The following is a 21,257-nucleotide window of genomic DNA, read 5'->3' as shown; positions in this document are numbered from 1 at the left end:
TCGCGATCAAGTTTTTGGCGCCGTTGCCGGGGACTTTTATTTAGTCGACATCGTAACTCTTCTATTACGCTGTAGAGACTAAGGCATGTTTTTATTTTTTCTTTATTTCTTTCGTTGATTTGTATGCCACACACTCGCTCACAAGGCTAGCCGTTTTACTTACGAATCAACGACATCGAACTATATCTCCGTGTCTTACGACGAATTTGGGAATATCGTGCTGCAAATAATCTCCCTCCTATCGAAGTGCCCGACCTCAAAAATCTTCTTCCTTCACCGATACCCGAGATGGCAGAACCAGCTCGTGCTCTTTGAGATTACGCCGCTCCATCGCAAGATGAGCCGCATTCGAGTATTGCTCCACCCGCAATCGAAGCAAACAACTTCGAACTTAAACCTTCACTGTTGCAAGCAGTGCAACAGAATCAATTCTCTGGAAATCCCACCGAGGATCCAAACCTTCATTTATCCGTATTTGTCCAATACGCTGATACTGTTAAAGCTAATGGTGTCACTTCAGAGACAATTCGACTTCGTCTCTTTCCTTTCTCGTTAAGAGATAAAGCTAGAAGATGGCTTCAGTCTCTTCCTTCCAACTCAGTTACCACATGGAACGAGTTGAAGAAAGTCTTCCTTGCCCGATATTTTCCTCCGAGCAAAACAGCTATGTTGAGAGCCCAGATAAATGGATTTAAACAGAAAGATAACGAGTCTCTTTTCGAAGCATGGGAAAGATACAAAGACATGATGAGACTTTGTCCACACCATGGTTTAGAGGACTGGTTAGTGATTCATACCTTCTATAATAGTCTCTTGTACAACACAAGGTTAACAATAGACGCCGCCGCAGGTGGTGCACTTATGGATAAACCTTATGCCGATGCTTATCAACTTATCGAAAGCATGGCCCAAAACCATTATTAGTGGGGAAGCGACCGAACAATGGTAGAAAAACCTCAAACGAAAAGTGGCATGTACGAGATAAGTAGCCTTGATCATGTTAATGCAAAAGTGGATGCTCTGGCCCAGAAAATTGAAAGTTTAAATGTATCACCTCCAACCACCGTGGTTGCCGCAACTCAGAATTGCGAAGTCTGTGGAATCCAAGGTCACACTCCTGCAGATTGTCAACTCCTAACAGGAATCCAAGCAGAGCAAGTGAATTATGCTCAAGGAAATCCCTACTCGCACACCTATAACTCAAACTAGAAGAATCATCCTAATTTTTCATATAAGAGTAATAATGCTTTATACGCACCAGGACAAGCTCCAAATCAAGCCCCAGCTATACCTCCTGGATATCAAAAGCCGACCCCATCTACACCTAACAATAATGTTCCTAGGAAATCCAACTTAGAGGTCATGATGGAGAACTTTATAGCTTCTCAACAGCAAACCAATAAAGATTTCTTAAACCAGAATATACACACTAGCGAACAAATCAAACAACTAGCAAGTAAAGTAGATGCCCTGGCTACCCATAACAAAATGCTGGAAACACAAATATCACAAGTAGCTCAACAACAAGCGCCTACTGCTGCCCCAACTGGTACATTTCCTGGACAACCCCAACCTAACCCGAAAAGCCACACTCATGCAATCATACTAAGAAGTGGAACGGAAGTGGAAGGACCAGTAGATCCAAGAACTGAAAACCAAAACTCTAAAAAGTCAACTGAGGAAGAAAGTAAACCTAAGGAAAAGGAAGAGAGTAATAAGGAAACCGTAGAAAAGAAAGAACCCTATGTACCTCCACCACCTTATAAACCACCTATCCCTTACCCTTAAAGGCTTATTAAAACCAAAGATGCGGGCCAATTTAAAAAATTTGTTGACCTACTAAAACAATTAAACGTCACAATTCCGTTTACAGAAGTTATTACGCAGATGCCCTCATATGCTAAGTTCTTAAAAGAAATTCTTTCTAATAAAAGGAAACTTGAAGATGGCGAAACTGTTACACTCACTGCTGAATGTAGCGCTATAATCCAGAATATGCCTCCTAAACTTAAAGATCCAGGTAGTTTCTCTATATCGTGTCACATAGGAAAATTTGTCATAGATAAAGCCTTATGCGATTTAGGAGCCGGTATTAGTGTTATACCTTTATCCATATGCAAGAAACTAGAAATGGGAGAATTAAGACCAACTAAAATGTCTGTGCAACTAGCAGATCGTTCCGTTAGATATCCTGTAGGAATTCTTGAAAACATTCCCGTGCGCATAGGTCAATTCTACATTCCAACCGATTTTATAATTATGGACATAAGAGAAGATGAAGTTACACCCATCATATTGGGAAGACCATTCTTAGCAACTGCCAGTGCGATCATAGACGTAAAACGAGGACGACTCACTTTCGAAGTAGGAGAAGAGAAAATTGAGTTCATTCTTTCCAAGTTTTTGAAAGCACCTGCAATAGAAGATACATGTTACTTCATGGATATCATCGATGAATGCATAAAAGAAACAGAGTTAGAAAATGACAAATTGTCTGACTATCTTGTAGAAGACAAACTCAACCAATGTTTAGCAATAACACCGGGCCCTACGCAATGCCTTAAGAAACCAACCCTAGACCTGAAAACACTTCCCAAAAATCTGAGATATGAATTCCTAGACTTAGAACTTGAACGAACAGTGATAGTTAATGCAGACCTAGGAAAACTCGAAACCGAAAAACTCCTGCATATCTTAAGAAAATATCCAACCGCACTAGGATACAACATCACCGATCTTATAGGAATAAGTCCTTCTATTTGTATGCACCGCATCATGCTAGAAGAAGACTGTAAAACTTCTAGGGAACATCAGAGGAGACTAAACCCGATCCTGAGTGAGGTAGTGAAGAAGGAAGTAACCAAGTTATTAGAGGCAGGTATCATATATCCTATATCTGATAGCAAATGGGTTAGTTCGGTACACGTAGTACCAAAGAAAGGAGGTATAACAGTTATTGAAAATGAAAAAGGAGAAACTATAACCAAACGAATCGAATCGGGATGGAGAATGTGCATTGACTATAGGAAACTAAACAAAGCAACCCGAAAAGATCATTTCCTTTTACCATTCATTGACCAGATGTTAAAACGATTAGCAAAACATTCTCATTTCTGCTATCTAGACGGTTACTCAGGCTTCTTTCAAATACCAATTCATCCTGATGACCAAGAAAAGACAACATTCACGTGTCCTTTTGGCACCTTCGCTTATAGACGAATGTCGTTTGGCTTGTGCAATGCTCCTGCAACCTTCCAAAGGTGCATGATGGTGATATTCGCCGATTTTCTCGAAAACATCATGGAAGTATTTATGGATGATTTTTCCGTATGCGGACAAAGCTTTAAAGAATGTCTTGAAAACCTAGAAAGAGTTCTAGAACGATGTGTAAAAGTAAACCTAGTACTTAATTGGGAAAAATGTCACTTTATGGTACAAGAAGGAATTGTTTTAGGACACATCATCTCAAATAGAGGAATTGAAGTAGACAAAGCCAAAATAGAGGTAATCGAAAACCTTCAACCTCCGAAAACTGTGAGAGAAGTACGAAGCTTCTTAGGACATGTCGATTTTTACCGAAGATTCATTAAAGACTTCTCTAAAATAACTAAACCTTTGACCGGACTATTGATGAAGTATGCTGAATTCATCTTCGACAATAAATGTTTAGAAGCATTTCAAACGCTTAAACAAGCATTGATCTCCGCACTCATAATGCAAACACCGGATTGGAAGGAACCATTCGAAATAATGTGTGATGCCAGTGATTACGCCGTGGGCGCTGTTTTAGGACAACGAAAGGATAAAAAGCTTCACGTCATATATTACGCAAGTAGAACTCTAGATGAAGCACAAATGAATTACGCCACAACCGAGAAAGAACTCTTAGCAGTAGTGTTTGCACTAGATAAGTTTCGTTCTTACTTGGTCGGAGCTAAAATAATCGTTTACACCGACCACGCTGCTATCAAGTACCTCTTAACAAAAAAGGATGCTAAACCTAGACTCCTAAGGTGGATCCTGTTGCTATAAGAGTTCGATTTGGAAATCAAAGACAAGAAAGGAACTGAAAACGTAGTAGCAGATCACCTCTCTAGACTCGAAAACCTTGAACCGGAAAGAACATCGATCAACGATGATTTCTCGTACGATAAACTTATAGCTACTTTGGAAGAAAATAAAGCTGATAAACAGGTAGAAACCACCTTAGCTATATGTGTTACACCATGGTACGCTGATCTCGTCAATTATTTAGCTGCCGGAATAGTTCCACCTACTTTATCCTACTAGCAAAAGAAACGATTCTTCTATGACATAAAACACTATTACTGGGATGACCCTTTACTTTTCAAAAGAGGCCCCGATGGTATTTTCCGTCGGTGAATACCTGAAGAAGAGGTAGAAAATATAATCCAACACTGTCACTCCGCTCCTTATGGTGGACATGCAAGTACATCAAAGACCTGCTCCAAAATCCTACAAGCCGGTTTTTATTGGCCAAATATATGGAAGGATGTGCATGCGGCCATCAAGAAATGCGATAGATGTCAACGCACAGGAAACATATCTAGACGTGACGAGATGCCACAAAAGGGAATTTTGGAAGTAGAGATTTTCGACGTGTGGGGGATAGATTTCATGGGACCTTTTTCACCTTCTTTCGGTAACAAGTACATACTCGTAGCAGTCGACTACGTATCAAAATGGATTGAAGCTATAGCTTCTCCAACAAACGACACACGAGTAGTAACTAGACTCTTCAAGAATATAATTTTCCCGAGATTTGGTGTCCCAAGAATAGTAGTCAGTGATGATGGATCGCATTTCATATCTAAGGTACTCGAAAAACTACTGTTTAAGTATGGCGTAAGGCATAGAGTAGCGACACCTTACCACCCTCAAACCAGTGGGAAAGTGGAAGTGTCTAACAGAGAAATCAAACAAATATTGGAAAAAACAGTCACCACCTCAAGGAAAGACTGGTCATTGAAATTACCAGAAGCTTTATGGGCGTATCGAACCGCTTACAAAACTCCCATAGGGACAACCCCATTTAAGCTTATTTATGGAAAATCCTGCCACCTCCCGGTAGAATTAGAATATAAGGCCTACTGGGCTATTAAAAATCTAAATTTAAAGTATAAGAGGAACTCAGACGAGACGCTTACGAAAATGCCAGAATCTACAAAGAAAGAACAAAACAATGGCATGACAAGCGCATATCAAGGAAAATCTTCAAACAAGGCGATACAGTCCTGTTATTTAACTCTAGGCTAAAGTTATTCCCGGGAAAACTACGATCTAGATGGTCAGGTCCTTTCCAAGTCACCAATGTTTTTCCCAGTGGAGCGGTGGAAATTAAAGGAAAATCCATTGAACCGTTTATCGTAAACGGGCAGCGTCTAAAACATTATCATCATGCAGAGAACATTGAAGATTCACAAGTCCTGCACTTAGACGTAGTGCCCCCAAATTTTATAGATTATATTTGACAGTGTTTATGTCGAGCTTGCGACATTAAACAAAGCGCTTAGTGGGAGACAACCCACAAATATTTATATTTTCATTTCTTCCTTAATTATTCTTTTAAATTTTATTTAGTATTCATTCTTAATCTATTTTAATTTTTCTTCTTTTATTCTTTCGGCATTTGGCCAAATCCTGACTAAGACTCTTGTTTTTCTTTTCTCTAGCTAACACTAACTTGATGAGACAAATTGATCGTATGGGTATCAAATTCAGAGGGAAAGTTCAGAAACAAAAGTTTGAGGAACTAGCAGAGAGAGAGATGCTACCTAGTTTGTATGCTGATGATTGGGCAATGACTGCCCTTGGACTAAGAGAGAGTGTCATGTATTTGCTGAGTCAAATAGGGTGGGAAACCACTCCTATCCGAAGACATTTCGTCACTTACCGGAGACTAACGCTAGAATTCCTTAGCTCCCTGATCTATCTACCCAGCCATGGAAAAGGAATAAGCAGAGGTTTCATCCAGTTCAGAATGTTCAGCATGGAGTATCAATTTAACATTCAAGACTTTACCAACCTTTTAGGTTTCCCTACCTCTTTTGATACATTCACAACGAGCCAAGAAGAACTTTTTGAATATATAGAACTTGAACACTTTTGGGGAAGCTTGACTGGAAATGACGATCCCGAGGAACATGAGTTTCTTTCTGGAAACATACATAACCCGACCTTTCGTTATTTCCATAAGATCCTGACCCACACCTTATTTGGGAAGAAGTCAAACAGTACCTCAGTTTCACATGATGAACTCTTCATCATATTTTGTGCTTCCCAGAACCGTCCAGTAAACGTTGCCACTTTTATGTTGGCAAATTTTGACCGCCTTATCCAAGATGAACGAGCACCAATTCAAATAGGCGGCTTGATAACCATGATTGGTAATGCTATCGGATTATGTCAACCTATGCTTGACTTAAGCCCTTTTTGTGGCATTGCGACTATGAGTATACCCTTCCTCTTCAACACTATGTTTATAGCAAACCTAGGGTCTGAAGAGTTTGAGCTTATAATTAACAACCAAGTTCTTTGCCTATTCACCTTGCCTAGTCCAAGGACTAGTGTTCATAACCGCAATAACTGGCTCTACAATCTGAACGGAACACCCTCTCCTGCTAGATCTACTGAATCCATCCAGGACTATGGGATTTGTGACGACCAGATTCCTTATGCTGAATCTGACCCTCAGACACCATCTGGTTATTATGATACTGATCCTCCTCCTCAACCTGTCCCGACCGAAGAATCGGCGATACCCGATCTTAGACATCATATGCCCGGAACTAATTATAACACCACCATTCAGGCTTTGATGTCAGAACAAGACGCCCTCAGAGAAGAGTTAGCTAACATGGGACAAGAATTTCTGGGATACATGAACAGTATGACAAATCAGTTTCACGAGTTGCTAAACCGTGTTAACTCCTTTGCTCCTCCGGCCAGAGATCATGCAGATGGATAGAAGTTGTTTTTCTTAGTTACTTAGTTTTAGTTTAGGTTATTCATTAATTTTGTTTCAAATTATTTTAGTATTTGTTTTTCTTTCGCATGTTTGCTTTTGTCTTCCAATGTTACATTATGATTATTTTATGAAGCTATTGATTTATTTTACTTTATTATGACTTATGCAATATCTATCAATAATGCTCTCTACTGTTGCTACCTACATAACTTATTAAAGATATATATATATATATTATGAAAGTAGAATAGCATGCAAGGCAATTTAAAAGTATCACAATAGCAAAATAAAATAAACATATGCATAACAAAATAACAACAATAAAATATAATGATAAAAACAAAGTACGTTGCAAGAATGACTGTGTGACGAGCGTCACACAATCCATTACGGTTGTCACACCAAGTGCCTGTGACGCCCGTAACACCCCTGTCACGAGCGTGACACCTGCAGACTATGTGAACGTTACTAACCGTTGGAGACACGACCGTTACACCACCCACTTTTTACCTTCCCCATTTATTCACATTTACCATATTTATTTACTTTTCAACCACTCCCTTTCCAACTTCCAAATCTTTTCCTATAAATACCCACCATATCTTTCTTCATACACCACAAACCATTCTATAAAATCAATTTTATTTCCCTTCTCCCCTTATTACCTCTTTCAAACCACTTATCGGTATGGCGGGAAACCAAGATTTCGGAAATATCATCTTCCGATTCGAAGATGATAATTATCAAAGGGAGCAGTTCGAGCGTTTCCAACAGCGAGGTGTCATCTCTGCCAAGTATCCTGATTTAACTTGTTTACAAGAATTAGGATTACTTCAAGGTATAGAATGGATGCTCCGCCTTGCTGATTTGACCTTTCTTTGCACACACAATCAACCTACCTATCCATCACTCACCTTAGAATTTCTAAGTTCTTATTCGTACAACACTCCTACCGGTGAAGACGAGTACTTAACCGGTACCACAACCTTCCGCATGTTCAACACCGAGTACTCCCTATCCCAAAACCAATTGAGCACCATGCTACAATTCCCTGTAGAAGGTCAAGTCCACCCTAGGATACCTCCGAACTCCCAGTGGCATATAAACGCCTTCGACCTCTTTAGAAAAATTTCCGGTGTGGAAACCAACAACTGGGGTGTATTACTTGCTTCGCATATACATAACCCAACCATCCGGTACTTCATCCGCATCCTGCAAAACACTATTTTTGGTCGACCGAACAACAACAAAGTCAACGCCAAGGAATTATTTTTCCTCCACTGCGTCTTTGCAGCAGATACACAGGTAAACGCTGCCTCCTTCCTATTTCATCATATCCGCACCCTATGTGCTAGAGGCCGTCAACCTTTTGTAATTGGTGGATTAATCACCACCATAGCACTTGGCTTAAATCTTGGGGATCGACTTCAAAATTTACAATCTCTCCCACCCCTATTTATGGATATAAGCTACTGTCGGTCCAGCCGCCTAATCAAAAACAGGGTAGGCGGAGGGTATTACCTTATGGTGAACAACCAGGAAGTCCCAAGCGTTGTTTTACCCAACATTGCCCTAACAGATGTCACCAATCCCAACCGCCACATCTATGATCTGAATGCTCCCGAAGCTACCGAGCCTACACAAGCAAACCCGCCTCCAGACGAGTTTGCAGAAATGGAGCAAGGTGATCAGGTTCCTGCACAACAATCAGTCCCGCTCAACCCTTCCGATAATGCAGCTGGTCCATCCTCACGACGTCGTCGACGAAGAAGGCCAGCAACCAACGACGACATCATGGATGCTATCGATGGTATGCAAGCGCAGAATCTCGAAGTGATGCAGATGATGCGCCAGATGCAACAACAACAGGAAGCGAGGAATGCAATAACCGATCAGCGGTTCGCTGAGTTGCTCAGCATGTTTGACGACTTAGAAGTACGTCAATGATCACCAGGTCCAAGAACCAGAGGCGGCAGGCAGCATTGATTTTAGTTTCCTTTTCTTTTTCTATTTCTTTTGTTTTCTTTGAAACATTGGGGACAATGTTTCATTTAAGTGTGGGGGGGAAAAACCTTGTTCTTTAAATCTTCCCTTTTCAAGTATGTTATTTTTCCCTTTTCATTGTTATTTCCCTTTCTTATATATATATAAAAAAAAATATTTATATATATTTATTCTAAATTAAGTCCCTAGTGTGAGAAATTTCTATTATCTATTCCCTCAAATTTTCATGAGCCATAACAAAAATTCAACACACTCAGTAAATATAAAGGTTGCCTATTTCATCAAACTTGAGAAAAATTAAGACAAAAATCATTACCGCCCCAACGCTCTAAACAAACCTCAACATGTTAGATCAGAAAGATACCTGTTATACAAGTCCCTGGACTTTTAACTTTATAGTAACCCCGAGTAGTTTATACAAGAAGTCAGCACCATCTTAATAGCAAACTACGTGGAGGACCGATGAATATAAGTGAATGATTCCCAAAATAAATAAATATATATATATATATATATATATATATATATATATATATATATATCAGGAAATGCACTAACTAAGTTAGGTGATCCTTACCAGATCATTTAATCTAAAGGTTGCAGGTCATACAAAAACATAATACGAAAGATCCATTATGAGTTGGTTCAGCAGGTATCTGGTGCTGAACTTGGTAGGGCGGACTACGGTCCGATCCCCCGCAATTTGCAATGGACCAAGAAACGAAGTTATCCGACTAATGTACCAGATCTTCAAGCTAAAAAGGGGATCAGAATCACTAACCGGTCACTCCACTATGTGCGCGAAACGATAAAGGGCTTAATGTGATTTCGCTAGAATGAAAATGGGTGAAATAAGAGAAAAAGAACTAGGCTGGTTATAATAGCATGACTCGAACTGGTTTGCATGAGGTAAGATTACCGGATGTTGTAACGGTAGTTCTTGATGTCAAGATTAGACTCAGGTTATTTCTAAACAAGGTTTACTTGCAACCTAGTACGAATTGATGTGTGTTTTGAAATTTCATCTGGTTAAAAATTTAAAACAAGTTCTAGACTGTATCTTGCTTGAGGACAAGCAAAGATCTAAGTATGGGGGAGTTTGATAACATGAAATAATATCACATTCTTGGACTCGATTTAATTAAATTATATTATTATTCGCTTCAATTTATTTCATTTTATTCGATACTACTGGGTATTTTTCCTTCTATTTATCTCAGGTAGCTTATTTGAAGCATAAGTGAAAAAGGAAGAAAATGAGGTGCAAAAAGAAATGAAGAGAAGCAATTTCACCAAAGCCCAGCCCAAAAATACAAGCCATGAGCGATGAGCCTGTGACGAGCGCCACACAAGGTGTGACGAGCATCACGCCCTGCTGCCTTGTGTTACGAGCGTAACACATGGTGTGACGGATGTCACACCATTCTCCTATATTTTTGGCTTCAGAAACGCAACAGAGGCACGTTGAAGCCTATTATTTCGCTTGACTCTTGGAACGTGAGGATTTTACACGGAAAGCTTTGGAAACCGTTACAAAGTAGACTAGTATAAATAATCACTTCCTTCCAACCCTAAAGACTTCTTCTTCGTTTTTTTTCTCTTCCGGCCGTGCAAGCATACTTTACAGCATTACCTTTTTACAGTTTTTACTTTATTTGCAATTTTTATTTTATTTTCCAGTCAATCTTTCAGCACTTAATTAATTTTTCACACAATAGTTTCTACACCGAAAACTATTGTGTATCTTTTACTGGATCTAACCTTACGTTAGATCCTAGATTTTTATTCCTTCACTTTTTATTTTCCTGTCCGATTGAAGAATTCAAGAACAAATCCAACCGGTCTGTGGTGGAGTGTTCAAGATTGCCATTAATTATTCAGGTTCTTTAATTATTGTTTGAATTTATATATGCCCTGTATTATTGTTTATTTATATTGTTTGCCTGAGATTGATTTATTTAAGCATGATGATTGTTTAGATCTGTTTAGCATGTCCGACTAATTTATTTAGGTATCGGTATGTAAAGTAAGCGGAATGAAGGAATCAAAACTAAGTTGGTTTAATTACGTTTAAAAATAAAATCACTCTTTTTATGGTCTCAATTTACAGGTTTAATACCAAGGTTTTTGTACGAGAGTAAAAGACTAAAGAAGTTAAAATCAATAGAACGAAAGTTTGAGTTTTTAACTGGACAGTGTAAATTGGACATTAATTCTAGATCAGGGCGAAAGCAATTTTTAGAGTTAATTAAATTCTAATCTTTTTCAAAAAGTATTTTTAAAAGTTAAATGTGAGGACGAGAGTTAAGCATTTGAACTTAATTATATAATCTAAGTCAACAGAGCGAGAGTTTGAGACGGGGGGTGTTTAAACGATTAGTATTTTCTTAAAAAGAGTTTCTATAGATTCTATTGTTTTCAAAAAGTGATTTTGGACTTAACTAATAAGTGACAACTGCGTTAATATAAAGTCATAGTCTATTCAACAGAGCGAGAGTTTGAGAAAAGACTTTTAATCAATGGTGTCCACTGAAAAGATTTATTTTAAAACCAAGAAACCAACGACGACTTGATTCCCTAATTACGACGAACTATATACCGATATCCACTTAATTGATATTTAACCTAGATCTTATTTTAGTTTTAACTTTTCCCCCAAACAATCAAAGTATCATCCGCCTTAGCTTTACGAAGTAACCTTAGAAAACGGTATATCGATTCATAAGTCCCTGTGGGATCGATATCTTTTAAAACTACGTGATAGAACTGTGCACTTGCAGTTAGTACCCCAATCGACTCATAAAGTCGCGATCATCGCGCAAGCTAGTCGTTAGTGAGATGTGGTTTTTAGAACTAGATGAATTTGATGTGAAAAATCGTGTGAATTAGAAGTTAATTCCCATATACGACGTTAATGTTCTGAGGTGGTACAAGAAATATGTGGTATTGAAGTAATAAGCTTTTTCAGTGTAGCGGCAAGAACTCTCGATGTAGCAGAGCGAGGAGGATCTGCAAGATTAGCACTCTAAAATTCAAGTTAGTGAAATCCAAAAAAATTATTTTATGAGTAAGAATAAGATCACCCTTTAATCAGCGTGTGGTTAGGTTTATATATGTCATACACTTGAAATCAACCATCTAACTTGGAGTGTGATACGTGGAGTTGTATGATCATATCTAATAACAAAGATGTTTGAATAATTAGGATTAAATGCATGCATCTCGAGAAAGCTTCACTAAATTTTGAATTGAGCCTTAGGCCCGCTGTTTTCAGCCTTTAGCAAGCCAAATAAAAGTTAAAAGTGATATTAATTTTAACAAAAATGCTATTTTGACACTAAAATATTATACATATACCGTATATCACTATTCACATATATAGTGAATAATGACATATATAATTTTGATTTTTCAAATCTTTATATTCTTTTCTGCAAAACAACTTTACTTTGGTTAGTGGTATATAAAATTTTGGTTAATATTATTTGTAATTTGGTTAATATATTTTTTTACAATAAAAAGTAATTTGAACTGAGAAAAAAAAAGTCTGAGTGTAATAAATTAGTTAATATAATTCATAATTTAGTTAATGATTGTTGTTTAATGCAATTCATAATTAATAACTTTTTAAAAAGATTGTGATAAAATGAAGTTGTATTATAGAGTATAAATATTGATTATTATATTTTACCATTTAATATTTTTTATTTATTTATAATGTTTGAAAATAAAAACATACGTATAAATTCGGTAAGTGTTGGTTTTAATTTTAGTTTTAAAATGAATATTATTTTTTTATAAATATGATATTTATTATAGAAATGTGGGAATAACGTTACAAATGGATAACTTTTTAAAATACTTCCTAGATTGAATTTCTTGAATCAAGATCCTAACCTAACTACAAAGACTTACATATTTCACGTGTAGCACATGAAAAGATCCAAAGCAGCACGATATGCTATGTCCAAACACAAAAACTACGAAGTTTTCATATTTTAATATGATCCACTTTCCACTTTCATCATTCATCACCATTCACTAACAGTATAATAGGCACAACTAGATTAAACAATATTTGCATCCAAAATGGCAGAAGCTCCATCCGCAAACACTACTCTCAGATTAGCTGGAAAAATAGCCATAGTAACCGGAGGTGCCAGTGGCATCGGCGAAGCCACGGCTCATGTCTTTGCAAACGAAGGCGTTCGTAAAGTTGTGATCGCCGATATTCAAGACGAACTCGGCAATCAAGTAGCTATGTCCATCGGTAATGAAAGGTGCGCCTTTATCCATTGTGATGTTGCGAATGAGGATGAAGTTCAAAACCTCATTCAAACAACTGTCAATACTTATGGACAGGTTTGTCGATATTTTTTATATTCTCACAAACTCTATGGTTTGTTAACACAGAAAAAATGGTTTTGTTTTGCGTTCTTTATTAGAAACTCAAAGGGTCAAGTTTATAGACTTAGCAGTACAATTGACTACCTAAAAAATAGGAAACTACCTCACACACTAACAGCATATCTCAAGTGTGTGCAAGACTTAACAATACAACTTACTACCTAGAAAATAGGAAACTACCTCACACACTAACAACATATCCTAAGTGTGAGAGAAAATAGGAATTGAAAGCAACAAACAATGAATTAAAAACAAACAATAGAAATAATTCTAAAAATCAAACTAACTTATTTAACAATTCCTCTCTTAAACTGTATACTCCTTACAACGGTGTATACTCCTTACAACGGTTTATCTCAGACTCATCAAACATTTCTAGAGCACTTAACATACGTTGGAATTCTTCAACTTTAAGTGGCTATTAGTTATGACGCACTCTTAGTAGTATAAATGTGAAATATAGAAAATATTTTAGAACTAGAACGGTGTTGTTATGTCACGAATTAGAACTAGAAGATGGAGTGGTGGAATTACTTCTCATGTGGAGTAATACTTTTAATATGATAGAATGGGGTCAATCTGATTAGAATTTTAATATTGAAGTTATGTAAGAATCATAAGTTATATGAAAATGATAATAAATTTGAATAGACGTGTTTTATTCTTATATATTAACAGTAATTAAAATGGTTTGGGAGTGATACATTGTGTTGTGTGGATCAAGCATTTCATTAAATTAAACTGTGATTTATACACTGGAGGATAGAATTATTTGCTTCTAGCTTTCCACTTGATATTTGCCCTGGGGCCATGACTGGAACAGGTGTATATTCTATTAATTAAAAATAAAATAATAAAAATAAATTTAAACTCTTGAAAATTTCGTCAAGTAACAATTTACAGATTTTTTTTTAAAATAACTGTTTTTTTAAAATAAAAAAATCGAAAATAATAAATAATTCAAAAAAATACCAAAATAATCACTTTTAGAAGATGATGCGTCAGATGAATTGACGCATCCCTAAACAAACAAAGGAGGCATCAATAGCACTGACGCATGCATTGGGCTCCTCATGAGGAGGCGCCAATGCTATTGACGCATGCATTGACCCTCATGAGGAGGCGTCAATGCCCCTGGCGCCTTAGTGTTGCATGTGGTGTATGCGCCAATTCATCTGGCGCATACACCCCTTGTATTATTTATTTTTTTAAAAAATTTTAAATTTTAAATTTTGTTTATTTATTAAATAGAAAAGAATAATATAATTTTTTTATCGATGTGATAATAATTGGTTATATTGGACTGACAATAAACTAATGACCGGCTCGATTATAACGTTCATCTGTTCCACATCCAGGTGCGTTAGTTTGTCTCCGAGGTCTCCCACGATTTTCTTGAGGTGTTTGAGGTCTTTGTGTGCTGACCTGATCGAGCGATGGCTGGTGGGAAGGTCTGACGGAAGCTCCAACGATATTTGAGAGATGTGTCATCATTTGTTCCCAATATCTGGAGGGGTTCTGGCCAACGGAGTTTGCTAATGGAGTTCGGTGCCCATGTCATCGTATTTAGGTCGTTGGGGTTGGGTGGATTAGGGACAGTATAGTTGCCCAAATTGGGACATTGAATCGTTTTGGAAACGAAGCAATGGTTCCTGGAGCGTACTATAGTTAAACAATGGTTGGGTGTTATGGTGATGGGATGTTTGGGTGGTCATTGGTGAGGGGGCTACGATGAAGTGACCCATATGAATCATCTGGGATATAGACGGTTGTGGTTGCGAGGTTTGATTCTTGGTTTTGTGTTTGAGTGGGTGGTATGAATGGATTGTGACGTTGGATGGATGGTTGGTTGTTAGAAGGATGGCATGAACAAGTTGTGAGGTTGAGGGTTTGGTTGTTGTGTGTATGTGGTAGGTTAATGTTGTGAGGTTGGTTGTTGGGTTTGGATGGGTTGACATTGGTGTTGGGTGAGGAATTGTTGTGGGGCATACGATGACGAAGCAAGTTAGCGTGGATCCATCAAATATCGCGACTCAAATACAAATTGTTGAGTTGTTACCAACCTAAACCATGTCATATATTGTTGAGTCGGTCTTGCACCATGGATGTTATTGGTGTAAGCCCTAGAGGCCAATACTTTTGGTACTTGTATCGAATTATTTATTAATAATAAAAGGCTTTTTCTTTATTATGTTTGTTTAATAAAGTCCCTGGAATAGCTAGTCCGTTTAATGTATCAAGTATGACTTAATCATGAGATCACATTAAACATAAGGACATTATTCTTAAAGTATCCGTAGTCGAGCTTTATTGTGAAGTGGGATAACATTAAAGCATTAAGACTATTATGTTTGTAGACTGATGATCACATCTCATGGATCATGGATAAAGAGTTATCAAGTCTTAAACATAGGTATGAATATTAAGAGTAATATTTATACTAGATTGACCCGCTATGAGAATACTATATAGAATGTTATGCAAATTGTCATAAGTTATTCTCATGGTGATAATGGTGTATACCACTCTTCGACCTGAAACCACTATGGACCCTAGATGTAGAGTCGAGTGCTTTATTGTTGATCCAACGTTGTCCGTAACTGGATAACCATAAAGACAGTTGATGGGTACTCCACGAAGCATGCTAAGGGACATGAGTGACCTAGATGGAATTTGCCCATCCTGCGTAACAGGATAAATGTCTATGGGCCCAATATTGAATTGGACAAGGATGACATGGTCTATGCCTTGTGTTCAATATAGACATAAGGGCAAAGGGGTAATTATACACATAATTATTATCACAGAAGGACTTGTCAGATCACATGACATTTTCGTGTCTTGGGTAGTAGTGATCTGTTGCTAGATACCGCTCGCTGTTTATTATATTAAATACGTGATTTAATATAATTGCCAACACCACGAAAACCTATAGGGTCACACACAAAGGACGGATTGATGAGAGATAGAGTAATTAAGGAATACTATAATGTACGGTTTCCTTAAGTGAATTATAGAACATCGTAAGGTACGGTGTACTTAGAATACGAAATATGGTAAGGTACCAAATACTTAAGTGATTTTGGGATATTATGAGATATGGGCCAGATACACTTAAGTGGGCTTTTTTAGCTTGAAGCCCACACAAGTGGTTCTATAAATAGAACCCTTGGGTAGAAGCATTGTAAGGCTTGCAATTTCGTTTCTCTCTCTCTCTCTCTCTCACTCAAAGCCTTCATTCGTAGCAGCTAGCACTGAGATTGAAGGAATTCGTTCGTGTGGACTGAGTAGAGACGTTGTCATCGTTCAACGTTCGTGATCGCCACAAGAGGTAACGATTCTATCACTGATCATGCATATTCGTAAGGATCACTAAATGGAGAAATTTTTAAATTCCGTTGCGCCTTGGATGGCAATTCTCCTTCAGTGGTATCAGAGCCACTTACGAAACCATGAATTTGATAATTGTTTATTTTCTGTATTAATACGATTAAAGACAGAATGAATCAAAGATTAAATTAAGATCGATCAAGTTATATATATGATATATGTAATCCTGATGCAAAATACATTATATATGATATAGTGTTCTTGTTTCGTTCATTCAAACACTCAATGGTTGTTTTCCTTTGAGCGATCAATGGTCGTTTGCTTCTTGATCCGACATTAGTATGGTGAAGCAATGACGTATTGATCAATCATACTGGATCAACAATCGAGATGTGTTTGACGGTCTAAAATTGGTGCATCAGGGTTAGTGACGGCACAAGGGTTGTGTTGTCAGAGAGTTATGGGATTGGGGTTGTGACTGCACAAGAGTTGTGCTTTCTAAACACTTTTTCGAACAGTGTTAACCGGTTAACGCATATGGTTAACCGGTTAACGCAAGACGGAATACTGTTTTCTAAAAGATTTTCAAACAGTGTTAACCGGTTAACGCATTTGGTTAACCGGTTAACGCAAGACAGAAAACAAATTTTGAACAGATTTTCAAACAGTGTTAACCGGTTAACGCTTTTGGTTAATTGGTTAACGCAAGACAGAAAGAAAATTTTCTAACAGTTTTTCAACAGTGTTAACCGGTTAACGCAAGGCAAAATTCACCCGTTCGGCTAACTCTACGTAATGTGATCGGTCGTTGAGATTTAATTTGGTTTTAATTGATTAAAAGAATTAAAATTGATAATAATAATAATAATGTGTTTATTATTGTCTTGTGGTGATCGGTTATGGCCTTAGTTTTCCTTTATTTTGTTTTGGGTTTTAAAATACGACCTGCGTGTCGTGCCTCTCTTTTAATCTCTCAATGTAACTTCTTTTCTCATCTCACTCCCTCGTATGTAAAACGATTTTTTTTATGTAATGTAATGTTATGAAGAAAGCAAAGAAGTCAGTGCCAAAGGAGGACAACCTTGAAGATCTTGCTTGGGGAAGCTTAGATCGTTATTAGGTTAGCTTAGGTTCTCTCATTGGCTTGGGAGAACAACTGCGCTAGGGGCCATAACTGTTTTATTATGTATGTATGTATGTATGTTGATGCATGTGAATGTATGTTGATGCATGTGAGAGACGATTTATATGATAAATAAGCCGGTGAGATCAGAAAAATTGCAATTCCCTCAAATTAAATATTAAGTTTATGCTTTCCAAGTTTTAACATTCATCAAGACTAGTATCGGATAATGTAGGTTTCGCCTACGCGAGGTGCATGTTCTATATTAGTAAGGTGCAATGGGATAATTGTAATATCCAACTGTTAAAACAATGAGTCAAACTTAACTAAACAAATTATAATAATATTATATATGTTTGCTTTCCAAGTTTTAGCACTCATCAAGACTAGTATCGGATAATGTAGGTTTCGCCTACGCGAGGTGCATTTTCTATATTGGTAAGATGCGACGGGATAATTGTAATATCCAACTGCTAAAACGATGGGTCAAACTTAATTATAATAATATTATATATGTTTAGAAGTAAGAGTTGGGAATGATCCATATGATGGATTGGAATAAGGAGTTATTCACCCAACTGAAATTTTCGAGAGTTGTATGAGATACAACTGGAAGGAGTTCCTACCTAAATAACCTAGTTTTGTGTAATCCGCCTACGCGGACTTAGAACGCAGTAAAATATGGATTTCGACCCACTAGAAAATCTTCCAACGGGATTTTCCGAATCAAATGATGAGGGTCATTTGTTTTGAGTAAAATAGTGGGAGCATATTTAATTAAAGGCCTAATTAAATATGTCAATGATACTTATATTTTCATTAATCCTTATGTAGATTACCATGACAACAAACACCTCTAACAACATCTTGCGATCAATCCTTGAGAAGGAAAAATTGTCTGGGACAAATTTTCTAGATTGGTACCGAAACATGAGGATTGTCCTCAAACATGATAAAGGGAAAGACAAGGAAGTTGTCAAACCCAAACCCACTATTGCTGCTTTGAAGCCTAGTGGAGGCATAGAAAAAGAAGGCACCTGCTTCCATTGCGGTAAGACCGGACACTGGAAGAGGAACTGCCCAAAGTACCTGGAAGATAGGAAGAATGGAGTAGAGACTTCAACTTTAGGTATTTTTGTTATTGAAATTAATTTATCTACTTCTGCATCATGGGTATTAGATACTGGATGCGGTTCTCACATTTGTACAAATGTGCATGGACTAAAAAGGAGTAGAGATTTGGCAAAAGGTGAAGTCGACCTACGAGTTGGCAATGGAGCAAAGGTTGCTGCCTTAGCCGTAGGAACTTATGTATTTACTTTACCTAGTGGTTTAATAATTCAGTTAGAGAACTGTTATTATGTACCTGCAATTAGCAGGAATATTATTTCCATTTCTTGTTTGGACAAGTTTGGTTTTTCATTTATAATAAAGAATAATTGTTGCTCAATTTATTTGAATGATATATTCTTTGCTACTGCACAAATGAACAATGGACTATATGTCCTTGATCTTGAAATGCCTATTTATAACATTAATACTAAAAGGATGAAACCTAAAGAGTTAAATCCAACTTACCTTTGGCATTGTCGATTAGGCCACATAAATGAGAAACGCATTTCCAAACTCCATAAAGATGGACTCTTATACTCTTTTGATTATGAATCATATGAGACATGCAGATCTTGTTTAATTGGAAAGATGACAAAGTCTCCATTCACAGGAAAATGTGAAAGAGCTAATGATCTTTTGGCCCTCATACATACTGATGAATGTGGACCACTGAACATACCAGCCAGAGGAGGTTTTCAGTACTTCATCACATTCACTGATGATTTCAGTAGATATGGTTATGTGTATTTAATGAAACACAAATCAGAGTCCTTTGAAAAGTTCAAGGAATTCAAGAATGAAGTACAAAACCAACTAGGTAAGAATATTAAAACTCTTCGATCAGATCGAGGTGGTGAGTATTTAAGCCTAGAGTTTGATGACCATCTGAAAGAGTGTGGGATCCTAACCCAACTCACTCCTCCTGGAACACCCCAATGGAATGGTGTATCTGAGAGAAGAAATCGAACCCTGTTAGACAAGGTCCGATCCATGATGAGTCACGCCGATCTTCCAAACTCCTTTTGGGGACATGCACTATTAACAGCAGCTTACACACTTAAGCGTGTTCCATCCAAAAAGGTTGAGAAGACACCATATGAGATATGGAGTGGTAAGAAACCACATATGTCTTACATGAATATTTGGGGTTGCGAAGTTTATGTGAAACGACAAATTTCAACTAAGCTTGAGCCCAAAATCTGACAAATGCTTATTTGTGGGATATCCTAAAGAAACAAGAGGGTGTTATTTCTACAATCCTTCTGAGGGCAAAGTGTTTGTCGCTCGAACTGGAGTTTTCCTAGAAAAGGATTTAATCTCCAAAGGAATCAGTGGGAGGAAAGTAGAGCTTGAAGAAATTCAAGAATCACAAAGCATCGATACACCTATGGAAAAACTAGAGCAGGAAACACAAGTGGTTGTGGAAGAGCAACCTGCTCAAGTAGAACAAGACCAGCGTAGGTCAAGCAGGATACGTCACCTACCTGAGAGATATGGATATATCATAACTGATCAAGGTGATGTATTACTCATGGATCAAGATGAGCCTGTGACCTACCAAGAGGCCATAACTGGTCCTGAGTCTGAGAAGTGGCTAGAAGCCATGAAATCTGAAATGGATTCCATGTACACAAACCAAGTTTGGACCTTGGTAGAGCCTCCTATAGGAGTTAACCCTATAGGATGCAAGTGGGTCTTCAAAAAGAAGACTGACATGGATGGTAAAGTACATACCTATAAGGCAAGACTAGTTGCAAAAGGATATAAACAAATTCATGGGGTTGACTATGATGAAACCTTTTCACCAGTTGCAATACTTAAATCTGTTCGGATTTTACTTGCTATCGCTGCATATCATGATTATGAAATATGGCAGATGGATATCAAAACTGCTTTCCTTAATGGGAATCTTCTTGAGGATGTGTACATGACACAACCTAAAGGGTTTGACATACCAGAAGAAGCCCAAAAGATATGTAAGTTACAAAGGTCAATCTATGGATTGAAGCAAGCTTCCAGAAGCTGGAATCTTCATTTTGATGAAACAGTAAAACAATATGGATTCATCAAGAACGAAGATGAGCCTTGTGTCTACAAGAAGGTTAGTGGGAGCATGATCGTGTTCCTGGTATTATATGTAGATGACATATTACTCATTGGAAACGATGTCCCTACCCTGCAACAAGTAAAGTCTTGGTTGGGGAAATGCTTTTCTATGAAGGACCTAGGTGAAGCAACCTATATATTAGGAATCAGAATCTATAGAGATAGATCACAAAAACTGATTGGCCT

General features: G+C 37.5%; 1 protein-coding gene and 1 non-coding gene across 2 annotated transcripts; one reads left to right on the top strand and one right to left on the bottom strand.

Moving 5' to 3' along the window:
* Nucleotides 1-666: 666 nt before the first annotated feature.
* Nucleotides 667-773, bottom strand: LOC127117182 (small nucleolar RNA R71). Its single transcript, XR_007801940.1, has one exon. It is a non-coding gene; the product is annotated as a small nucleolar RNA R71 (small nucleolar RNA).
* Nucleotides 774-13,081: 12,308 nt separating this feature from the next.
* Nucleotides 13,082-15,075, top strand: LOC127124325 ((+)-cis,cis-nepetalactol synthase NEPS3). The gene is made up of 2 exons (XM_051054151.1): nt 13,082-13,354; nt 14,758-15,075. Exons 1-2 carry the CDS (start codon nt 13,082-13,084, stop codon nt 14,764-14,766), a joined length of 282 nt encoding a protein of 93 aa, XP_050910108.1. The 3' UTR covers nt 14,767-15,075.
* Nucleotides 15,076-21,257: the final 6,182 nt, after the last annotated feature.

This window comes from Lathyrus oleraceus, chromosome 1 (genome assembly GCF_024323335.1).
Source record: "Lathyrus oleraceus cultivar Zhongwan6 chromosome 1, CAAS_Psat_ZW6_1.0, whole genome shotgun sequence".
Taxonomy (NCBI): Eukaryota; Viridiplantae; Streptophyta; class Magnoliopsida; order Fabales; family Fabaceae; genus Lathyrus; species Lathyrus oleraceus.
The sequence above is the reverse complement of the archived record's forward strand: the minus strand, read 5'-3'. Positions and strand labels throughout refer to the sequence as shown.

Bases quoted from the DNA above. Each gene is read 5' to 3' on its own strand.
- LOC127124325 (XM_051054151.1), top strand. From the start codon at position 13,082: ATGGCAGAAGCTCCATCCGCAAACACTACTCTCAGATTAGCTGGAAAA.